We start from the raw sequence: 18,498 nt of genomic DNA, 5'->3' as shown, positions 1-18,498 counted from the left end.
CCGATTTAATGGTTTGAAAGCTTGATCTTGCAGCATGCTGAGGGAGGTGGTCTTGGACTTGGGGAATGCCCAGCCGTCTGTGGGAAAGTTCTGTTAATCCTTCTGATATTTGAAGTGTGTGAGCAGTGCCACTGGCAGATGTAGTTATGACATACAAACGGTGGAGATGGAATAGCAGAGCCTTCAGTGAGCCCGGTAACCTACTTGGATAGTTAGTCCAAACTGAAATTGCTGCTACTGCATTTTCACAGCTAACATAACCTTTTGTAACTGCCAATCTTTATGATATACTCTACTAGTGTTTGCTCCTACTTCTTGATTGCATTGTAGATGTGGCTGTCAGGTGGGCTTACTGAGTTTATATGAACAATAGAATCACTCTAAGCGATGACAGTGGTGGTCCCTCCCCCAGAACACAGTCAGCTTTGACTGTGGCTCTTCCCACTTTCAGTATAGCCTCTCCACTAAGACATGGACAAGTAGGGTTGCATGAATTTAGAAATTACCTCGGTCAGGAAGAACTACACTGCATCCAAGACTGAAGGACCTTGTAAATTTCTCTTGAATTCAAAAGCTGAATTCTCACTGGCTTCATAATGAATTTAATCATTCTTTGCAAGTTTGTTATCTAGACCAGAAAGGGTAAGAGCTTTGCAAAGGAATCCGGAATGAAATTCTCAAAATCTCTGTGTCTGATGCAACTTTAATGAATTCATGTCTATATGCAAGGAAGAAGTCCCAGAGACCAGTCAGACTATTACCTGCTGCTGGTCTACAGAATACTGTGGATGGCTGTGCTCAAGGGTAACTAAAGGAAGAGCAGAAAGAGCTGGTGTCAATTTTAATTTTGCAGAGCAAAACCTTGGGAATACATTGCTCTGTCTTCTGTAATCTCCATATAGTACAATTCTACAGGAGAAATATGGACACATGGGCACACAAGTGCTCTGCCTCCAGTCTTTTGGGCATGCTGGGGCATTATTTGGAGCCAGAAATCAACTGGGTAGGGGACAGGAGGAACTCAAAAGAGCAGGCTTGCAACTTGTCCCAGGTAGCCACATATAAGAGAAGAGGATTCCCTTTTCACTTTGCTTTCATTTTCTGCATCACTGATGGAGAGTGTATAGGAAACAAGCTCTGCGAAACGGCCTCTATCCCTTCCTTCCCAGCCACCTATGGAGATCTGAAGAAAGAAGAAAAAGAAGAAAGGAAAAGAACATAGGATAACTCATTGTTTCTGTGACAGCTGGCAGAGCTGGCCAGTGTTGAGGACAGGTTACTGATGTGGACTTGGAGCAGGGCAGGAGTCTGAGACAGAAACGGTGACCCCACATAACAGTTCTTCCTCAGATGTGTGCCTACAGCAGAGTAACCATGTACATCTTCTTTCCATGGTAGTCACAGGCTTGCATTCAAAGATACCTTCCTCTTGCCCATCCTTTTTTTTTCTTTTTAAATAAGATGCTTAATTATGTGCTCTCTTACTATTATAATTAAGCTTTTATAGTCCTGGTATACTTGCAATAATTTTGAAGTCCTGATTCCACTTTGCAGGATGCAAGCCTGATGGTTTTTTGCTTAATGAATTGTCTGATCATACCTTCTTAAAATGGGCTGTAATAATATCTGTGTGAAGCATGGCATGCAGGAATGTATTCATAAGTAGTGTATCTTAAAGGTGTCTTGTCATTATTTCGGTTCCATTAGTGAACTTTTTCTCGTTACTTGGATCAAATAGGATTTCTACTTGTAGTCTGAGTATGAGGAAGCTGTCTTTTGCTACTGTTTATTTTAGCTGTGTCGGTAAAGAGCTGGCAACCTCCTTTCACCTCTGCAGTAAGTGGGTCAAATTCACCTGTGTTGAAGTCATATGAGGCTGAATTGGGCTCTACTTTTTCATAGGAAATGTGCTGATCAGTGCAGAAAGCATTTTTGTTTATTTGTGTTCCAAAAGAAAGCATGGCTTGTGCAGCATTTCATACAGCAAAAATCAGATGTAGCCACTTATCTTCATGTGTCTGTGTGCTTAAAATATAGGCAAATCAGGATCCAGTGCCAACCAATCTATGTGGATTGATTTTTTTTAAATTGTTTCTTTTTTCCCCCTCTCCCAGGTATGTATTGAATTCTCTATATGCAAGTTTCAAGCACTTTGTAGGTCAAAGACATTTTCATAGATAGTTTTTTCCTGTCTATATAGTTAAAGAATTGCAAGGGCATGGGGATTTGCTTGCAGGGAGTCAGCTAAGAATTACTCTGAGAGAGAAGGTCTCTCAGCTGATGTAACTGCTGCCTGTGCTGGGGTCCAAACACCATTTAGGGAGTAACAGCAGAGGGGATGGAGTGTGTTTGCCTCTCTGAATTTCCAGTGATTTATGTTCCTTTCCAGATTGCAGTCATACACTCTAAATTGCAGAATTCCTGAGCCTATGACATTTGCCAAAAGATGGTCCACAGAGTTGGCGAGTCACTGGACTAACAGAGTCTTGTCACAAGCAAATTTTTAAGGCTTTTATGAAAGACACATTGGTGGGAGAAGGTTGGCTGAAAGCAAGGGAGGGAAAGGAGTTTTGCTGTCTGACTACAGATTATTTTCTTAGCTTTTTCTGCCTTTTGGCTGGTGGTATATGTGGAACAAAGAGTAGTTAATATAACTTTTAGATGAACTGAACTTCTCTTGGAATTCATAGGTTTGTATCTATTCCATGATCTGAAGTTTCTGCTGAAGCAGGTGACATGCTTACTGACAATGCAAGGATTCATTAGTGTGAAATCTTGAACCCAAGCAATTGTAGAGGCACAGGCAAACAGCTGATGTGTGAATTGTCTGCAAATAAATTCACTGAGTGCCATTCCTGAAGCATGCTTTTGGGTAATTTTCTAAAAATGTAACATTACTTCATTTTATTGGATAATTACATAGGTCTAAATTGTGTTTTATTTCCGACTTTCAGGTTGTTGTGGGTGATAAAGTTGTTCTCATGCCAGTCAATGCAGGGCAGCCTCTACATGCCAGCAACATTGAGCTTCTAGATAACCCTGGCTGCAAAGAGGTGAGTTTAGTGAATCGAGGAGGAGGGATAGCTGCTGATCTTAGATGCATTATGTGTTGTTCTCTACTGGTAACCAGAACCCACCATGGGCTAGATGCCAGCTTGGCCTCAAAAAAATGAGATGAAATATACTTATTCTTGGCACAGTTCTGTCTGGCACTGAAAGCTTCATGAGGTTTGCTTGAGTATCTGAAACTCTCACTGAGGTAAGTCCTCTTCCAACAGCTCTTTAGGTTGTCTTTGGTAGGCTGTCAACAGACAGAGTAGTGTTTTGCCCAATGAATCTTCTACAACATCAACATCATTATTATTAAAACTTCAGAGCTTCAGGACCCATGTTAGGCACAAGTATGTAGCTAAGCCATGTCCCCTGCTACCCTAGATGTGGTGTGGTCTTTTAGAAGAATAGAATGTCTCAAAAAGAGAAGAACACCCCTTAAGACTCTAATTGTGTTGTGTTTTGGTTTTTTATCCCAAAGGTAAATGCTGTCAACTGTAATACAAGCTGGAAAATAACTTTGTTCATGAAATTCAGTAGTTATCGAGATGATGTACTGAAAGGAGTAAGTATGATTTTATTAATTCTTTTTCAAATCTGAAAAATCATGTCATATTTGACTGTAGAGAAATATTACATAGTGAATAAAAGAAGAAATGAGGACTTTGTCAAGCTGTTGATGATCCCTCACTACTGTCCTTCAACAGCCAGAATATTTTTCCTTTGTGTTATTATCTTACTAAGTGAAAGCGGCTGCTTTGTGCTAGTTTCCAACCGATTTCCCCTCCCAAAGGTGACTGAGGATCCATTAGAAAAGATGAAGTTCAAGCCCAATATGATGAGGGCTCTGTACAGAATAGCTGTGATGCTTCAAGTTTATGCCAAGATGCTAAAAGCAGGTATAACAAGCTTACAGAAAGGAACAACGTGTGAAAGATGATGAAAGCTGTAGTAAGACAATGTAGCTTTAAATGCAAGGAGATTGGACAGCTTCATGCCTCCAGATCACTCCATGAGATCAGTTACATTTTCATTTTAAATAAATATTTCACATTTGTCCTCACTTGTATTTTAATAAGTCATTAACAACTGGATATTTTTCAGTAGGTATCAAGGTACCAGCAGTTCTTAAGGAAGAATTTGAAAGGGGAAATGGTATATTTGTGTAGACCTGTTTGGGGATAGTGTTTGAAGCCTTGGGAGAGGCCAGAAGAAATCAAAAATGATGCCAGCAGAAGAAATAAAGAGGGGGCATTGGTTTTGATTGCAGAGTAGAAGAGGTGAGATAATACAATGTCAGAAAAAATCTATTCACTTTCCCTAAATACTAAGAGAGATGAGAAATAAAAAATTCCGTTAGTAAAGTTACCTAGAATTTAAAATCACTTCTAGGTTAATTGTTGCCCACTATTCATTGCAGTGCTCTGAAACAAGTTCTGTTTTCACAAAAGTGCATGAGTCTCCTGCAGGATTGAATTGTCTCATTTGATTTCCAGACTCAGTGCCAAGTTTGTATGCTCTGCACTTGGCACCTGCTCCAGCAATAGGAAACTAATAAATGTTTTCTTTAAATCAGCTATGTTGACATCACTGGAGCTAGTACAAATATAGAGGATGAGTCTAGTGGCTGTGCCTACCACTTAAGAATGCTGCTTCTTCATATTACTTTAGGGAGATGTTGTTAGGCTGTTTCATGCAGAGCAAGAGAAGTTCCTGACCTGTGACGAATATGAGAAGAAGCAACATATTTTCCTTCGTACTACATTACGTCAGTCAGCCACTTCTGCAACAAGTTCTAAAGCACTGTGGGAAATAGAGGTATTTTTTTTCTTTTTATAAATATTTTAGGACCTGAAGGCTAGGGTTCAGTAAAAATACTTTACTATAGCATGAATCATTCATAGCCTCTCATATCATCATACACCTCCCCATAACTATTACTATTTTATGAAGGTTTGTGTAGGATGAACACTGAAGAGATGCTTTATTGCTGTGTCTGTGTGGAGAGGTGTTTTCTTATTATGTTTACCTTCGCTAAAATGACGAAGAGTCAAATTTAGACTTGATGTAAATAGTGCGATTTTACCAAAGCCAATCAAATGACATTCATGTATCCTGGGTTCTGAGTGTTTATATTTGACTTCATGTGCAATATAGAAAATTGAAATTCATGACTGATAAGAAATCTCACAAATGTGATTGAGTCCATTCTTCTGCAACGGCACGTGAACATCTGTTTAATATTAGGCTTAATAAAGATGTTGCTGAATGGGTGTGATTTTTGAGAAGATGACTAGCAAATAGACTTTTTGTTTAATTAAGGAATGTTGAAAACTGGTATGTCTCAAACCCTTGCTGTTACAGCAACTCCTATAATTCCTATTAACTCCTATACCTGAAAGTTCTTAAGTACTGAACAAACTTTGTGCATTTAAAGCGCAGCTCCTTGCTCAGGCAAATGATTGATTTTTGTCTGAGTAAGGACTGTATGGAATAGAGTATATTGCACTTGTAGTTATTTGAGTTTACTCCTTGAGAGAGAGACACTGTTAGGTTTGAAGGTAGTAAATGACCTACAGCTGAATCAAGGGGAAACAGAAATAAACTGGGATATTTCAAATGATATGGGGATATTTTATCACTTGAACACAAACTTATTGGAAGCCTCTAATGTCAAAAATAGAGCTGGTATAATTGGTGAAACAATGTAAGAGGGTTTGAGTTTTGATTTTAATTAGTGCTTATGTAAGTGTAGAGCAGCTACACTTACTTTTCTTGAGCTCCAGATTCACACCATGTCACTTTAAGGCAAAATTTGACTTACAATGTTTGCAGGGAGTAGATTAATGAGAACATGGAAAGTAATAGGAGGAGTATTTCCTGGCATCTGGCAAAAAATAAATATAAGTAGTTATCTATGGTGGGCTTAGTGTGAGCACAGAATTCCTCTCTGTGGTAGACTGTAATTTTATCGTTTACATATTTTTATTTGGAATGAATTGTAAAAAATGTCAGTGATCCAAGTATGGTCTTGAGTAGCTTGATTAAAATCTGTACTTCTTTTAGGTTGTCCATCATGACCCTTGCCGGGGAGGGACAGGACAATGGAACAGCTTGTTTAGATTTAAGCATTTGGCAACTGGAAACTACTTAGCTGCAGAGGTAAGAAGGCTAATTAAACACATTTGAGTCGGTTCTGTGCTGCCTAACCAAGTACTATATATGTCCTGCTAATTCAGAACTACCATAGTAGGTAGGTCCACAGTGTAGATCTCTGAAAACATCTCCCACTGGGTGTGAATGGGGAGAAATGGATATGTACTGCTCTGTCATGCTATATTGCTGTAGCCAAGGGTTGCAAGGAAAATTTTCTGACCTACAGGACACTAGTAGGTGAGCTCAAGACTAACATTAATTTCAACGGTGCTGTTGAATCTTGAATCTACTGTTGTCATGACAGCCAAGGCAAACATCACTGTTAAATATCCACCATATTTACACTGAAAACCCCTGGATTCATTTATATCTCTGCTTTTGTTTGCACTTGATTTTTGGAGTAGTGTTGTGATCAGTCAAATATTATTCTTTGCTGGCTCAAGCAGCCACATACAGACTAAAGCTTGTGGAACTGAATGCAAGCTAATGATTGAGCTTGATCAGATAAATCTATATGCAAGTACTGGAACAGATACTCTAAACTACTCTAATTCAGGAGTTGTCATTTCTTTTTTTTTTTTTTTTTCCCCCCTGTAGGCTCTAGACTTCTTGAAAAAAATGTTTCTGTGGTGCTGGTTTCAGTGTATTGATCTCTGCTAGCCAGCTCATGGTCCAAGGCATCTCTGTGTTCTGTAGAAACTTGAAGAATGACAAACGTATATTGGTGTCATGACTATTGTGTCATGTTAGTGCATTGTGATTATAAGTAGGTTGTGGTGTTATGCTATTGCACTCTTGTCTTTTGATTAAAATTTGAGTAAAGAGGTCTGAGGAAGTCTTTTCCCCTTTTGGTGGAACAGAAGGTCCAAGAGGAGAAGGAAAATCTTACAACTTGTCTGGTTATTATCTGGTACTTTATATTAAGGCAAAATAGTGTTGTGACTCCCCAGAAGAGCAGCATAATACCCTCTAAGACCCATAACTGTCATTAAAAATAAAATAGGGCTCTTGATAAGCTGGAATAGAGCAGATAATACCAAGTTTATGAAATGGGACAGCCTTGGATTTTTCCCTGGTTGCAAGAAGCTCTGAACTTTTAAAGTCATATCTAATCTGTATTAGAACTGATCTGAGTCCAAGTTATATCAATGGAATGAAAAGTATGGGGTTTTTCCACTGATTTCATTAAGTCTGTGCAGGATTGCTTCTTTTGACTTATGCTTGGAAGTATGAGTGTGAAACTTCACAAGAGCCAGGTATAAATCACTGTATGTTAGGGAATCCCTGAAAAAAGACTTGCTCTAACTGGGTTGAGTTACATTTACAGCAAGTACAACTTCTGTATGCAGACAACTCCTTAGTATTCCCAGGGTGCTGCTTCCACTTGCCAGCTCCTGTCACAGCCTGCACTAATTTCAGAGTAAGAACAATCAGGACCTATCAAACCTTTAGTTATTTCTAATGATGCCAAAACCAGTGTCAAAACATAAACAGTGGACCACCAGAACAGATACTGATATTATTTTCCATCTAAGACTGAATGTAATTTGGATCTTTTCAATGGTTTTAGCAGTAGCTCACAGTGTAAGTTAAAAACCTGATAGGCCTGAGTGGCGAAGAGCATCATGCCTTTGAAGGCAGTGGGCCAACATGCCCTAACTACTTTGGTCTACACTGCTGCCTCCATACTGCAGCAGTACTTTAGCTTGTGTTGAAGCCAGCAGGCTTTGTGTAGTTAATATTGGTTTATAACAGCTGATTTTCAAGAAGCAACCAGTACTTCCACCAAAGAGATTGTTCCATTTTCCTCTCTACTTGCAGTGAGAGAGATGTTCCCAGTAGAAAGATTTTATTCAGGCTAGCTAGGCTGAGCTAAGCTAACTTCCTAGTCAGGAAAGATATCAAGCACTATGACTGATGGGCTTCCTTCTTCTGCCATACCTCATCTGCTCAGAGATTTTTGGGAGCAAAATCTTCAAATGAAGAGGTGTCACATTACACTGAATGTCGAACTTGAGCTTAGGTCCTTTCTACTGCTGGAAGGGAAATCCACATCAGGAAGACTTGTAATATGGAGAGTACAATTGGCACAGTACTGTGAGAGCTGGAAGAGCATTTGGTTTAAACGGGGGTGATATACTATGACTGGAGAGCAGCATTAGCTACTGTATCTGTGAAGTGTAAAATACCTGCTGCTGGAGATATTAAAGGTACTGCTGTAATAAAAACTTGTGAACTGTTCATATGTGAACACATCAGCCAGACATACATGTCAAAGATTTATGAACAGGTGGACACCTAATGTGCGTGAACTAACTTTGAATCAATTAGGCACAGCTTACTGAACACTTATGTGTGCTCTTGCAGCACGGGAGGATTACTCATGTTATGGATCATCAACAGCATCACACATTGCCATGACCTGCTTTTCTTTAAGCTTCCATGATAAAGATATCTAGACTGGAATAATAAATACTAACACATGAACAAAATTAATGAATCTTTTAAGCATTCTGTTGTTGGCTAATGCTACAATTTCTGTAACAGTTTGAGCTATTATAAATCAGGATTGATCACTGTTTATAACCACCTTTTCCTTACTTCATCCTTCCATAAATCAGCTTGATGTGTACCATGGAGACTTCTGCAGTGGAATCTTACATGGGTCAAATCTCAGACAATAAGCAGAAGTGCCCTTCACCTGGGTATCTCCTTTTGCTCCTCTGCAATTAAGCTTGTACTTTGTGTGAGCAGTGGTGTGCCTTCTCTTTTCCTTTGAGGCTTTCTGTGCCAGATGTAACTGGTCAGTCTCATTTGTGACTTGGTGGGTCACTACTGAGCCATAGAGTGAAGGATTGCCACTGCAGCTTGTTAACACCAGAGGATGATCTGGGAACTAAGAAAATTCAAGACACTTGCCCCAGAGAATTCAGAAATTTAAAACTAATAAACCTCAAGGTCTTTTAATACTACAGTAAGTAAGTTTAAAAAAAGTGTGAGGCAATACAGTTGTTTAGTAAGCGAAACATATAGGTGTAAGTTGTAAATCTAATTCTTATAGACTTGAGAGAATGAAGTCAGGTAGTGTAAGTCCTAAATTCCATGTTCCTGAGAATCACAATCAGTTGTCCTGTTTTTGTTAACTTTCAAAGACTAAGGGTCCTCTGATATCTCTGACTTCTGACACAGTTGCGAGTAGTACCATTTCCTTCAATCCTCTTTCCGCTTAGGCTAATTTTCATTAATATGCTCTGAAATTGTCTAAGACCTACTAATACTGTAAAGCAACCTAGACCCTACTACTAGACTATGGGCTGAAGGTGAGCCACCCTGAAAGACCCACTGATGAAGGAGACCCAGTTTGCTAATTGCACATAGCTGCATTGTCATTCCCCTATTACTGTGCACATCCTGGGAACACAGTCTGACACATCAGATGCATGAATGTTCTTATACAATTACTTAAGGCATAGGAGGTATATGCTGAAGAAAGGGTTTCACGTTTGGTGGTAATACTTGGGACATCTGAAATCTGTATAGGTGGTAATGTCTCAGACATGTCCGGCATTTGGAAACCTGAAGCCACTGGCTCAGACATTCCAAGACACTGAAATAATAAAAAAGTGGAACCAAATACTCAGCTGAAAAATTGGAAAGAGAAATTCTTTTCTTTGTAGACAGTGAGAGTTTTGCTGTTAGTGTCAGAAGGGCTTGATATCACCCAGAAGAGCTGAGCCAGTTCCTTAGCAGGAGATTTAAACACTAAGCCACCAGCTAAGATCTAGGTTGCTGAGTTTTATTCTCATCTTCAGAGTCAGCAGTCTTTTAGAAGAAGTTTTGTAGAAAATTATTTTTTTAGCTCTTGCTACAGCAAAATGACCCAAGTTATTCTGAAGTTTTATATTTATAAAGAGAGGCTGTAAGGTTGGGTGAAGGTTGAATGCTTCACAGTAACAGAGACTTTTCCTAAATTTTTTTAAAGTCTTTTCAGTGCATGTATCACATCACATGTAGAATGCACTCTGATCTATCTGTGTGTGGGAGCGAGCTTCAATTTACTTCAACAGCCTTTCAGATGATGCAGGTTGGGACCACACAGCTGTGCCTTTCTCATGAGCACACCTAACCTTTTCAATATTCTAATTGCCAGGAGGAAAGTCTCTTTGAACTGAATATCAGCATATCAATTGTGCTGAACCAAAGCATGCACCTTTAGTATTGTTCTCCATGTGTATAGCAGCTCTAGTTCTATAATTTTTAAACTGGGTAATCTGTACTGAAACTGTTAACAGTTGCTGTATGAGGATGTTAAATATGTGTGCACATGCATGCCTATATGCACACAAAAGAAACGCAGAATAAGTTTGTAATTTCATATTAAACTTCTTGGGTGATATGGATATTGCTAAAATAATCACAAATACATATGCAAATATCAAATCACATGCTAGTCTCACATATTGTAGTAGACAGTAGGTTGCAGTACCTGGCTCATGAAACGTGAACATGGACATAACTGCAGTTCAGAATTTGTAAGGAAAAATCTGTGATAATCCTGGTTTACTTAGTTGAATACACTAAGCCAAAGTTACGAGACGTCTTGGTCAAGATTTGGCAGTAAATCTGGTGAGGTAATTGTCTTTAACACTGAATTAACTATACTATACTAAATTAATTAAGATAATACAGGTAAGATGGCAGCCTTAATGTTTACCTTCTGTGATTCTATAAAATTGGGGCCATAAACAAGGGTTCATATTATTATGGTGTATTCCAAGATAGCGCACAGAGTACTGATGTTGCTCCAAAAAGCAATCTGTGCCCGGAAGTTCTTCTAGACAAAAGAGAAGAGTGAGAACAGGCTGGCCAATGCAATAGATTGAAGCAGTGAACTCAGAGGTAATGGCAGAACCAAACGTACTTTTGCTGACTTGTAGTGTGCTTCAGTCATTAAACCAGATTGTTGTTCATTCAGTAAAGCTCTCAGGAGTAGCATTGTCTTTGAAGTCAGTGGAATCATGAGTATTTATGTGCTCAGGGGTCCAGGGTGTCTCAGATGCTGACCTGATGGGTTTGGACCTCCTCTAACAGTTTTCACTTGTGCAGCCACCTCCTGGACTTCTTTGACCATTGTAGGACTGAATACTCCACAACAGCCACTTCCACCTGTGAATATACTTCATAAAGGGCTTGTATAGAATGATTGGGATGGCAAGCTCTTTAGCACATACTCTGATGATGGGCAAGTCACTGAGATGAAGCTGTCCACTAGCTAGCTGCTTAGGGCGGAAGCAGCAATCTGATGTGCATTCCTGATGCATGTCCCACTGGAAGATGCCTCTGGGTTTCTTATAGGGTTCAGTTTCATCTTTCTGCAAGAGTGAAAGGGTAGGGTTTAAGCTGTAAAATAGATCAACTCTGATCAGTTTTAAACTCTTGTTAAAATCCAATGTGAAACATATAGCCAGCTTTGGGGTTATTTAAAGACTAGATGCTCAGTGGAGTTTCTTTTGAAGGTAAGAATGATTGAAGCCAGTTGGCCTGAGCAGCACAGGGTTACATGTACATGAGATCAAATTAAAATTATATGAATATTCTAAATTGAACACAAGTCCAGTCCAACTCACCTAGGATGTAGTTCAGTGGTAAGAGTACTTCAGTGGCAATGTAGGCTTGCAGAAATGTGTTCCTGCAGGTATTTGATTGGAGTCCCGTGACACAATGTGCTATCCCAGAGGTGGTGTTGGCATGGGCTCCAGGGTGTGAAGAACTGACCTTAGACAGGGTCACTAAGCTAAGGCACCAGGGGCACAAGTGATTGGGGTGGGTTAACAGGAACTGCTGAAGCCAGCATCAAAGGCCTTGTCTTGTGGGTCCGTCAGCTGGATTGCATCTTGTGGTGGTGTAAACTACTTTCTGAGAACTCTTGAATCAATGGCAAATAAGTTATTTATATTTCTCTCATCTTTCTTAAATAATTTCTTCCCATATTATTTCACTCTACCTTTCTGTCAAAGTTGCCCAAGTTTCTTTTCAGAAAAGCTTATGTACATCATTCACTTTAAATTGAGAACTGCTGTTACTCTTGGTTTACATTTTTTTAAATGGATTTCTGTTATGTCTCAGTATTAAAAATGTTATCCTTGCCATATGATGTATGTTTTTATAATATGCATTTATCTGGGTGGACAGAGCCATAATGTTCATAATAAATTTAATCCTATTGTAATAATCACTTGAATTGTATCATGGTGAAGGTAGTTGGAGGCATATTCAAGTTCTTATCGATAGAAAATAATACTTTCCTGCCTCCTGAATAGGACGTAGTAAAGAAGTGGAACTTGCTGCCACAAGAATAGAAAACAAAGCATTTAATGAGATTTTAAAACAGATTACATATTTGTATTAGTAATAGTATCCTCAGCATTAGCTAAAATTAAAAAAAAACATGAAAGGGAAATCAGTTCTTAAACTTGAGGCTATAAACCAGGATTAACCCTTTGGAGCCCTGGATAAACTTTCTCAGTAGTTTTATGCACTTACTTTTCTTTCACATTCTTAAACTGCTGTGGAAAATGGAATACTGCATAGGATGTTTTATTAAGGCAACTGAGACTGAATATTTGAAGGACATAATTTAGACCTTCTGATATCCAGTTTTTGGAAATTGAGCTACTGACAGAGATCTTTTGTGTTCAGGAAGCAAAAAGGGATGACTTGTTTGCCAGTTATTTTTTGGGGTGACATGGAATCAAGCCTTTGCAGAAAAATTTATTCATCCACTGATCATACAGCTCATGCAGAGGAGGAAAGCACAGTGGTAAATGCTCTGTGGCTCCTTCTGCCTGTAGAAACAGTATGGCAAATAACTGGATAGAAATGGCCTTGTTTAACCGAGATGTACAGGTACATTTTGCGCAAGGATAGCAGTTTGCAAACCGGAGAAGGTACCAGGAGATGGCAGCATCCACCAAGGCCTTCACACATCTGCTCACACATTTAATTTGTTGGTGTTGTGGGACCTCCTTACCTGGACACAGCTTCAAAATCTTACCTTTGAGTCTTTTTTTTCCCCAGTCTCTTCATTAAATGTTAATACAGCATTCTGATTAGTTTCTGTCTCTTGGGGTCAGTGATTGAAGGTTATTGTACGAAAAAGGACTTGCCAAGGTGACAGGGTGAACTCAGCACCATAAGCCTTATTTCTATGTTTCACTATCTCATAGGAGGTGTGGGGTTTTTTTAAAGCTCTGTAAGGAGTGAAGGATAATTTACAGCTATAGGTGAAGGGATGGAAGAGAGCCAGAGACCAGAGGAGGAGGATGGTTTACTGATTTACAAAGCCAGTCTGACCTGTTCCACAGAATTGGATGTGGCTTTTTAAAGTGACAGTTTGAAGCTGTCTGTTTAGCAAAACCCAGAGCTAGATTTTCCACGGTTTTTAAGAATCTTGAGAATGTAGCTAAATTTCTTGACCTGACCTGTCTTGACTTCAGGGGAAGTTAGGAGCAATATTTGCATCTGTTAGTGTGCAAATACCTTCAAAAATCTGGATATTGGAGGAAGGATTTTTTTTCCCCCAGTCGATTAGTTTTGCAGTAGTGATCTGTGAGACTGTGTTCAGCTAGGCTTTTTCAATCCTGTCTGAAGTTGGCTGTGTTTGAGCCGTGTTTGTATACAGACAAGCTTTAGAAGGAAGGGAAGTGTGAACCAGTATTAATGCAGCATTTATTTTCATTTAGTTGTAAATGTCAAAATGCTTCTGTTATTAAAAATACAACACCTGCTGGTATTGCATTTTGATGTGTTCCAAAACAGGAAATGGAGACATGTGGTCTGTTTTTTAGTGTGGGTTTTTTGCTTATTATTTCAAGATTGCTTGAGAAGGTTTTATTCAATTACAGTTTTGCCTTTCTATTTTTGATGATTGATGGAGGTTTAGAAGGCTTCCCATTGTTTTTTATTGCTGTTGGTGTGTGTGTGTGTGTGTGTGTTTTTAACGGTAGAAATTTCAGTAACGTCTATTTTAGTCATAGCTAGTTGTTTTGGGAAGGACCACTGAAAGGCATATGGGATATTAATATTTAGGATATAACTGTTGAAGATGAAGATGCTTTTTCATATAGCACATGTTGGCATGGAGCCACTGAAGCTCATGCTGAGATTATGGCCCAGCATTCAGGTTAGACTAAAGGATCTCTTAGACATTTTTCTTTCTTTTTACTTCCTCTGCAGAATGGGATATGGCTGTGTGGGACAGAGCACCAGGCATTGATGGGTGGTCAGGTTCTCTGCCCTTGATCACAGTAGAAGCAAAGGGATTTTCCAGTCACCATTCTCTCCTGGCTTAACATAGAGCTATGTGTTGCGGCAGCTCCAGCTTATACTGCTGGTGTGAGACCTTTAAGTCAGTGGTGATTTAGGCATGCCAAAGCACTGGCCTGCTATTGTTTATATAACAGCTAAAAATACCATCAAGAGGACCTATCCTTTCTTCTTATGACAAGGGTGAATAATTGGGACAGGAAGATGTTGAAGCTGATTTTCATTCCTGTTTTGACTAGCAGGTGGTTCCCCCGTGCAGGGGTGGCTGTCCCTGCCCACCTCGCACTGCCTGTGCTGCAGCAGGGGCCTGAAGCAGGCAAAAGGATTCAGCTCTCCCAGTGCTCCCTGGGAAGTCATCTGGTCTGCTAAGGCATGACTCGTAAACAAAACAGCAGCAAAATACAATCCTGAAATAAAAGGCCTTTTAAGATTTTTAACCTTTCCTCAGATGGTGATTATAAGGAACTTTGTGCTGATGATGTGATAGTGTTGAATGGGTTTTATTGAGGTAGAGTCAGAGCCAGTATTTCTCTGGCAAGTTAATAAGGTGGCAAAAGTCCTTCAAATACCACTGAAGCCTCTGAAACAGTACAAAAATCCTTTGGATTTATCAAAATCTAATCAGTATGACACTAACAAAGAACAAAGAACAAAGCAAGCCTAATGAAGATGAAAGATTTGAGAAGTGGATTTTTTGTTTTGTGCTGGCTTTTTTCCCTCAAAACATTTGCTTGTTGATTGGGTACTAGGCTATGTGTTAACAGGCTGGTTATCAAATGAAATGGAAACTGTTTACTGTTTATGTGTGTTGAATTAGATCCTTTTATTCTTTGTCTGTCAGGGTTTCCTTCATAAATGTGGGTTTTAACCAAGTAATTAAAATGCTAATTTAGCTGAAATTTGGCAAACTAATTCTTTCCCTGATGGATGTTTTAAATATCCTTTACCTAGTCAACAAAATTTGATTAAAATCAGCATGGGTTTTTCTTTCCCCAAACTCCTTTCTCTCCTGCTTATTTGAGTGCCCCAAAATAACCTGTTTGGGTACTTTCCACACATTCCTCTAAGAAAGCAGCATTTGATATAAATGTAAAATTCTGAACAGTTTGTCCACAGTATGGTCTGAGATTTATAATTCAGTTGTCGGACTGTAAAGCATATCTTACTATGTGAAGATGCAAAAATAAAATTAAAGCCAGGAATAACGTGTTACTGAAGTTGTTCTGCTAAAGAGTAGAACCTCAGGACATTATGTACTGTGAAGCCTTATGTATTGAAAACTTTAAGATGTAGCTTTGACTAGCTTTAATCAGTAGAGACATCATCAGTGGAGGTGACAGAGGCTGGAACATCTGGCACTCAATCTTGCAGAATACCTTTTAGGATTAGCGTGGCATTTATATTCTCTGAGCACCAAATACCAGAATTAACACACACACACGTGAAAGTTTTATTACTACTATGCAGGCTCTACAGGAGGATGATCACATCGTGAGGGCACTAGGCAAAAATCCAAGAATGAGATTCCTTGTCCTTCCAAATAAATTTAACCATAAATAGTTAAAAGTCTATACCTCAATTTTTACACCTGTAAAAGCCCCTTCTCTTAAGTGTTTGTCACAGTCTCTACTGGAGGGCTTCTGGGGCTCCCACGGTATGAGTATATTGGTATATGTATATCTTCATACACCTACTCTTTTTACATACCACCACGTACAAAGGCTGAGCCTGAAATCTGGCTGAGACATCAATTTTTATATACTCAGGAGGACCACCTGCAATGCTGACCCTGACCTTCAGGCTCTCTCAGATGCCCTGTGTAGATCATGAGTTGGGAATTTGGCTTCTTAGAAAAGTGTAAAAGTAAATGCTAGTTCTGTTTAGAGGTAAAAAGAATGTATTATCTTCTCTGTAGTTGCAAATCTTTCTATAAACAAAATAGTCAATGATTTTAGTGTTTAAAAATATGACCTTGTGTGTTGGTGGTGGCCTTCTCATGATACTGTCTTTGCTGACAAGTTTGCTAGACTGCTTCCAAGCTCTCTTTTCCTCAGCAAATTTGTATTCCAAGACAAGTTGAGGCCCTAGATACTTCCTGTGAACCATACTGTGCAAATTGCATTTGCAGGTACAGTGGTACTTACCTGTTGATAGAGCCTTAGCAGAAGGAAAAGCTGATGCAGCACCTAAATCAATACCCACTGTTAGCTCTGTGTGTGTCATAGTTTGAGCCCAGAGCGCAACTGGGCACCATGAAGCCACTCCATTGCTCACTCCTTCCCTCAGGGAAGCTGCTCCTTCCTTCAGGGACGGGGAGGAGAAAATAAAATGAAATGTTTGGAAATCAAGACAGAGAGGGATGATTCACCCATTATGATCACAGGCAAAAGACATACTTGTTAGGGGAAGAAAAAAGAACATCAATTTATTTTAAACACCATCACCACTTAATTTTCCAGTCAGAATAGGACAGTGAGAAATACAACCAGATCTTCAAAACACCTTCCCCCCACGCTTTGATTCTTCCCTAGCTCAGCTTTGGTCCCAATTTCTCTACCTCTTCCTCTGCAACAGCACAGGGGATAGGGGGTGCAGTTAGTTCATCACCCATTGTTTCTGCTGCTCCTTCCTCAAGGGTAGGACTCCTCACACTCTTCCCCTGCTCCAGCATGGGGTACCTCTCATGGGAGACAGTCCTCCACAAAATTTATCTGAGTCCCCCCCCATGGGCTGCAGCTCTTCACAAACTGTTCCAGCATGGGTCTCCCATGGGCTACAGTCCTCCCATTATGGGCTTCCCTCAGAGCCCCAGCCTTCTTTGAGTGCAGCCACTGGCTCCAACATGGGGTCCTCCACAGGCTGCAGGTTGGCATTTGCTGCACTGTGGACTTCCATGGTGGCAGGGGCACAGCCTGCCCTCTCACCATGAGCTGCAGAGGGATCTCTCTCCGGCCCACCTCCCCACTCCTCCTTTCTTCCACTGACCTTGGTGTTTGCAGAGGTATTCCCCTCACTCCTCCTCCCAGGTTCCCCTTCTTAAATACATTACCACAGAGGTGCAGCCACTGTTGCTAATTGGCCCAACCTTGGCCAGAGTCTGGTCTAACGTGGAGCCAGGAGACCTTCAAGAAGCTTCTCAAAGGGGCTACCCCTGTTGCCCCCTCCCCCATTACCAAAACCCCACCACACACACAGACCCAACACAGTATGTAAAACCATAATGTCTTCCATGGTGCTGTGATGTGAAAGAAAAGTTGGTGTGATAGCCTTATTTTCTGGAGTTTAGGAGTCTGGAGGATGTGTAGGGTATGGTCTGGGTTCATATGTGTAAGCAACTGAAAAAGATGAATGGTATGTGGTGTCATAAATTGTTGTCACTGTAGCTAAGAGCTGATTACCTCAGCCTTGCCCGACTGCAAAATCCCCACAAAGCTGGCTACCTACCTGGTGGTGGAGTGAAAGACGAACACAACTACTATCAGGTGACCACTTTACTGATATGAATTCTCCTTCATCCTTCCCTAGCTGTTCTCTACTAGTGCAGTCTGTGCTACTTGATGTAGATTGCACCTCCCTTACCACCATATAGCGATTGCCATTTACTCATGTGGTTAGGTTGTGTGTTCTTAATGTAATGGGCAATTGTTGGGATATTATGGTGAATCTCATGAGATTGCCATAACATTAAATCAGTTGCAAGGTCTTTGATATTGTTTAGTTTTCAAGCATGAGGAAACTGAACTCTCATTTTGTGATACTTTTTTCTTTCCCATCCATGAAAGATAAAGAATGGCTGTGCATAATTTTGTTGAAAAACAATGAGCAATTAGGATTTCTGAATTATTCTGCATTGGAAAAGAAGCTGTCGGAGATATGCTTTAAAAATATAACATATGAAGCTATTACAGTAATGATTTATACAACCATACTTGCTTGAGCTCTGCAGTTTACAGTGCATTCTGTTCT

At 39.8% G+C, this 18,498-nt stretch overlaps 1 protein-coding gene across 4 annotated transcripts in view; it reads left to right on the top strand.

Moving 5' to 3' along the window:
• Nucleotides 1-18,498, top strand: part of ITPR2 (inositol 1,4,5-trisphosphate receptor type 2) — a 287,303-nt gene that overhangs the window by 47,020 nt on the left and 221,785 nt on the right. For all 4 annotated transcript variants that reach the window (XM_074902357.1, XM_074902358.1, XM_074902356.1 and 1 more), the window contains exons 6-9: nt 2,955-3,053; nt 3,533-3,616; nt 4,723-4,869; nt 6,118-6,213. In XM_074902357.1, coding sequence (XP_074758458.1) covers nt 2,955-3,053; nt 3,533-3,616; nt 4,723-4,869; nt 6,118-6,213 — 426 coding nt within the window. The remainder of the gene's footprint in view (nt 1-2,954; nt 3,054-3,532; nt 3,617-4,722; nt 4,870-6,117; nt 6,214-18,498) is intronic.

This window comes from Athene noctua, chromosome 3 (genome assembly GCF_965140245.1).
Source record: "Athene noctua chromosome 3, bAthNoc1.hap1.1, whole genome shotgun sequence".
NCBI classification, from domain to species: domain Eukaryota; kingdom Metazoa; phylum Chordata; class Aves; order Strigiformes; family Strigidae; genus Athene; species Athene noctua.
Note: the sequence above shows the minus strand (reverse complement) of the source record. Positions and strands in the feature narration are given on the sequence as shown.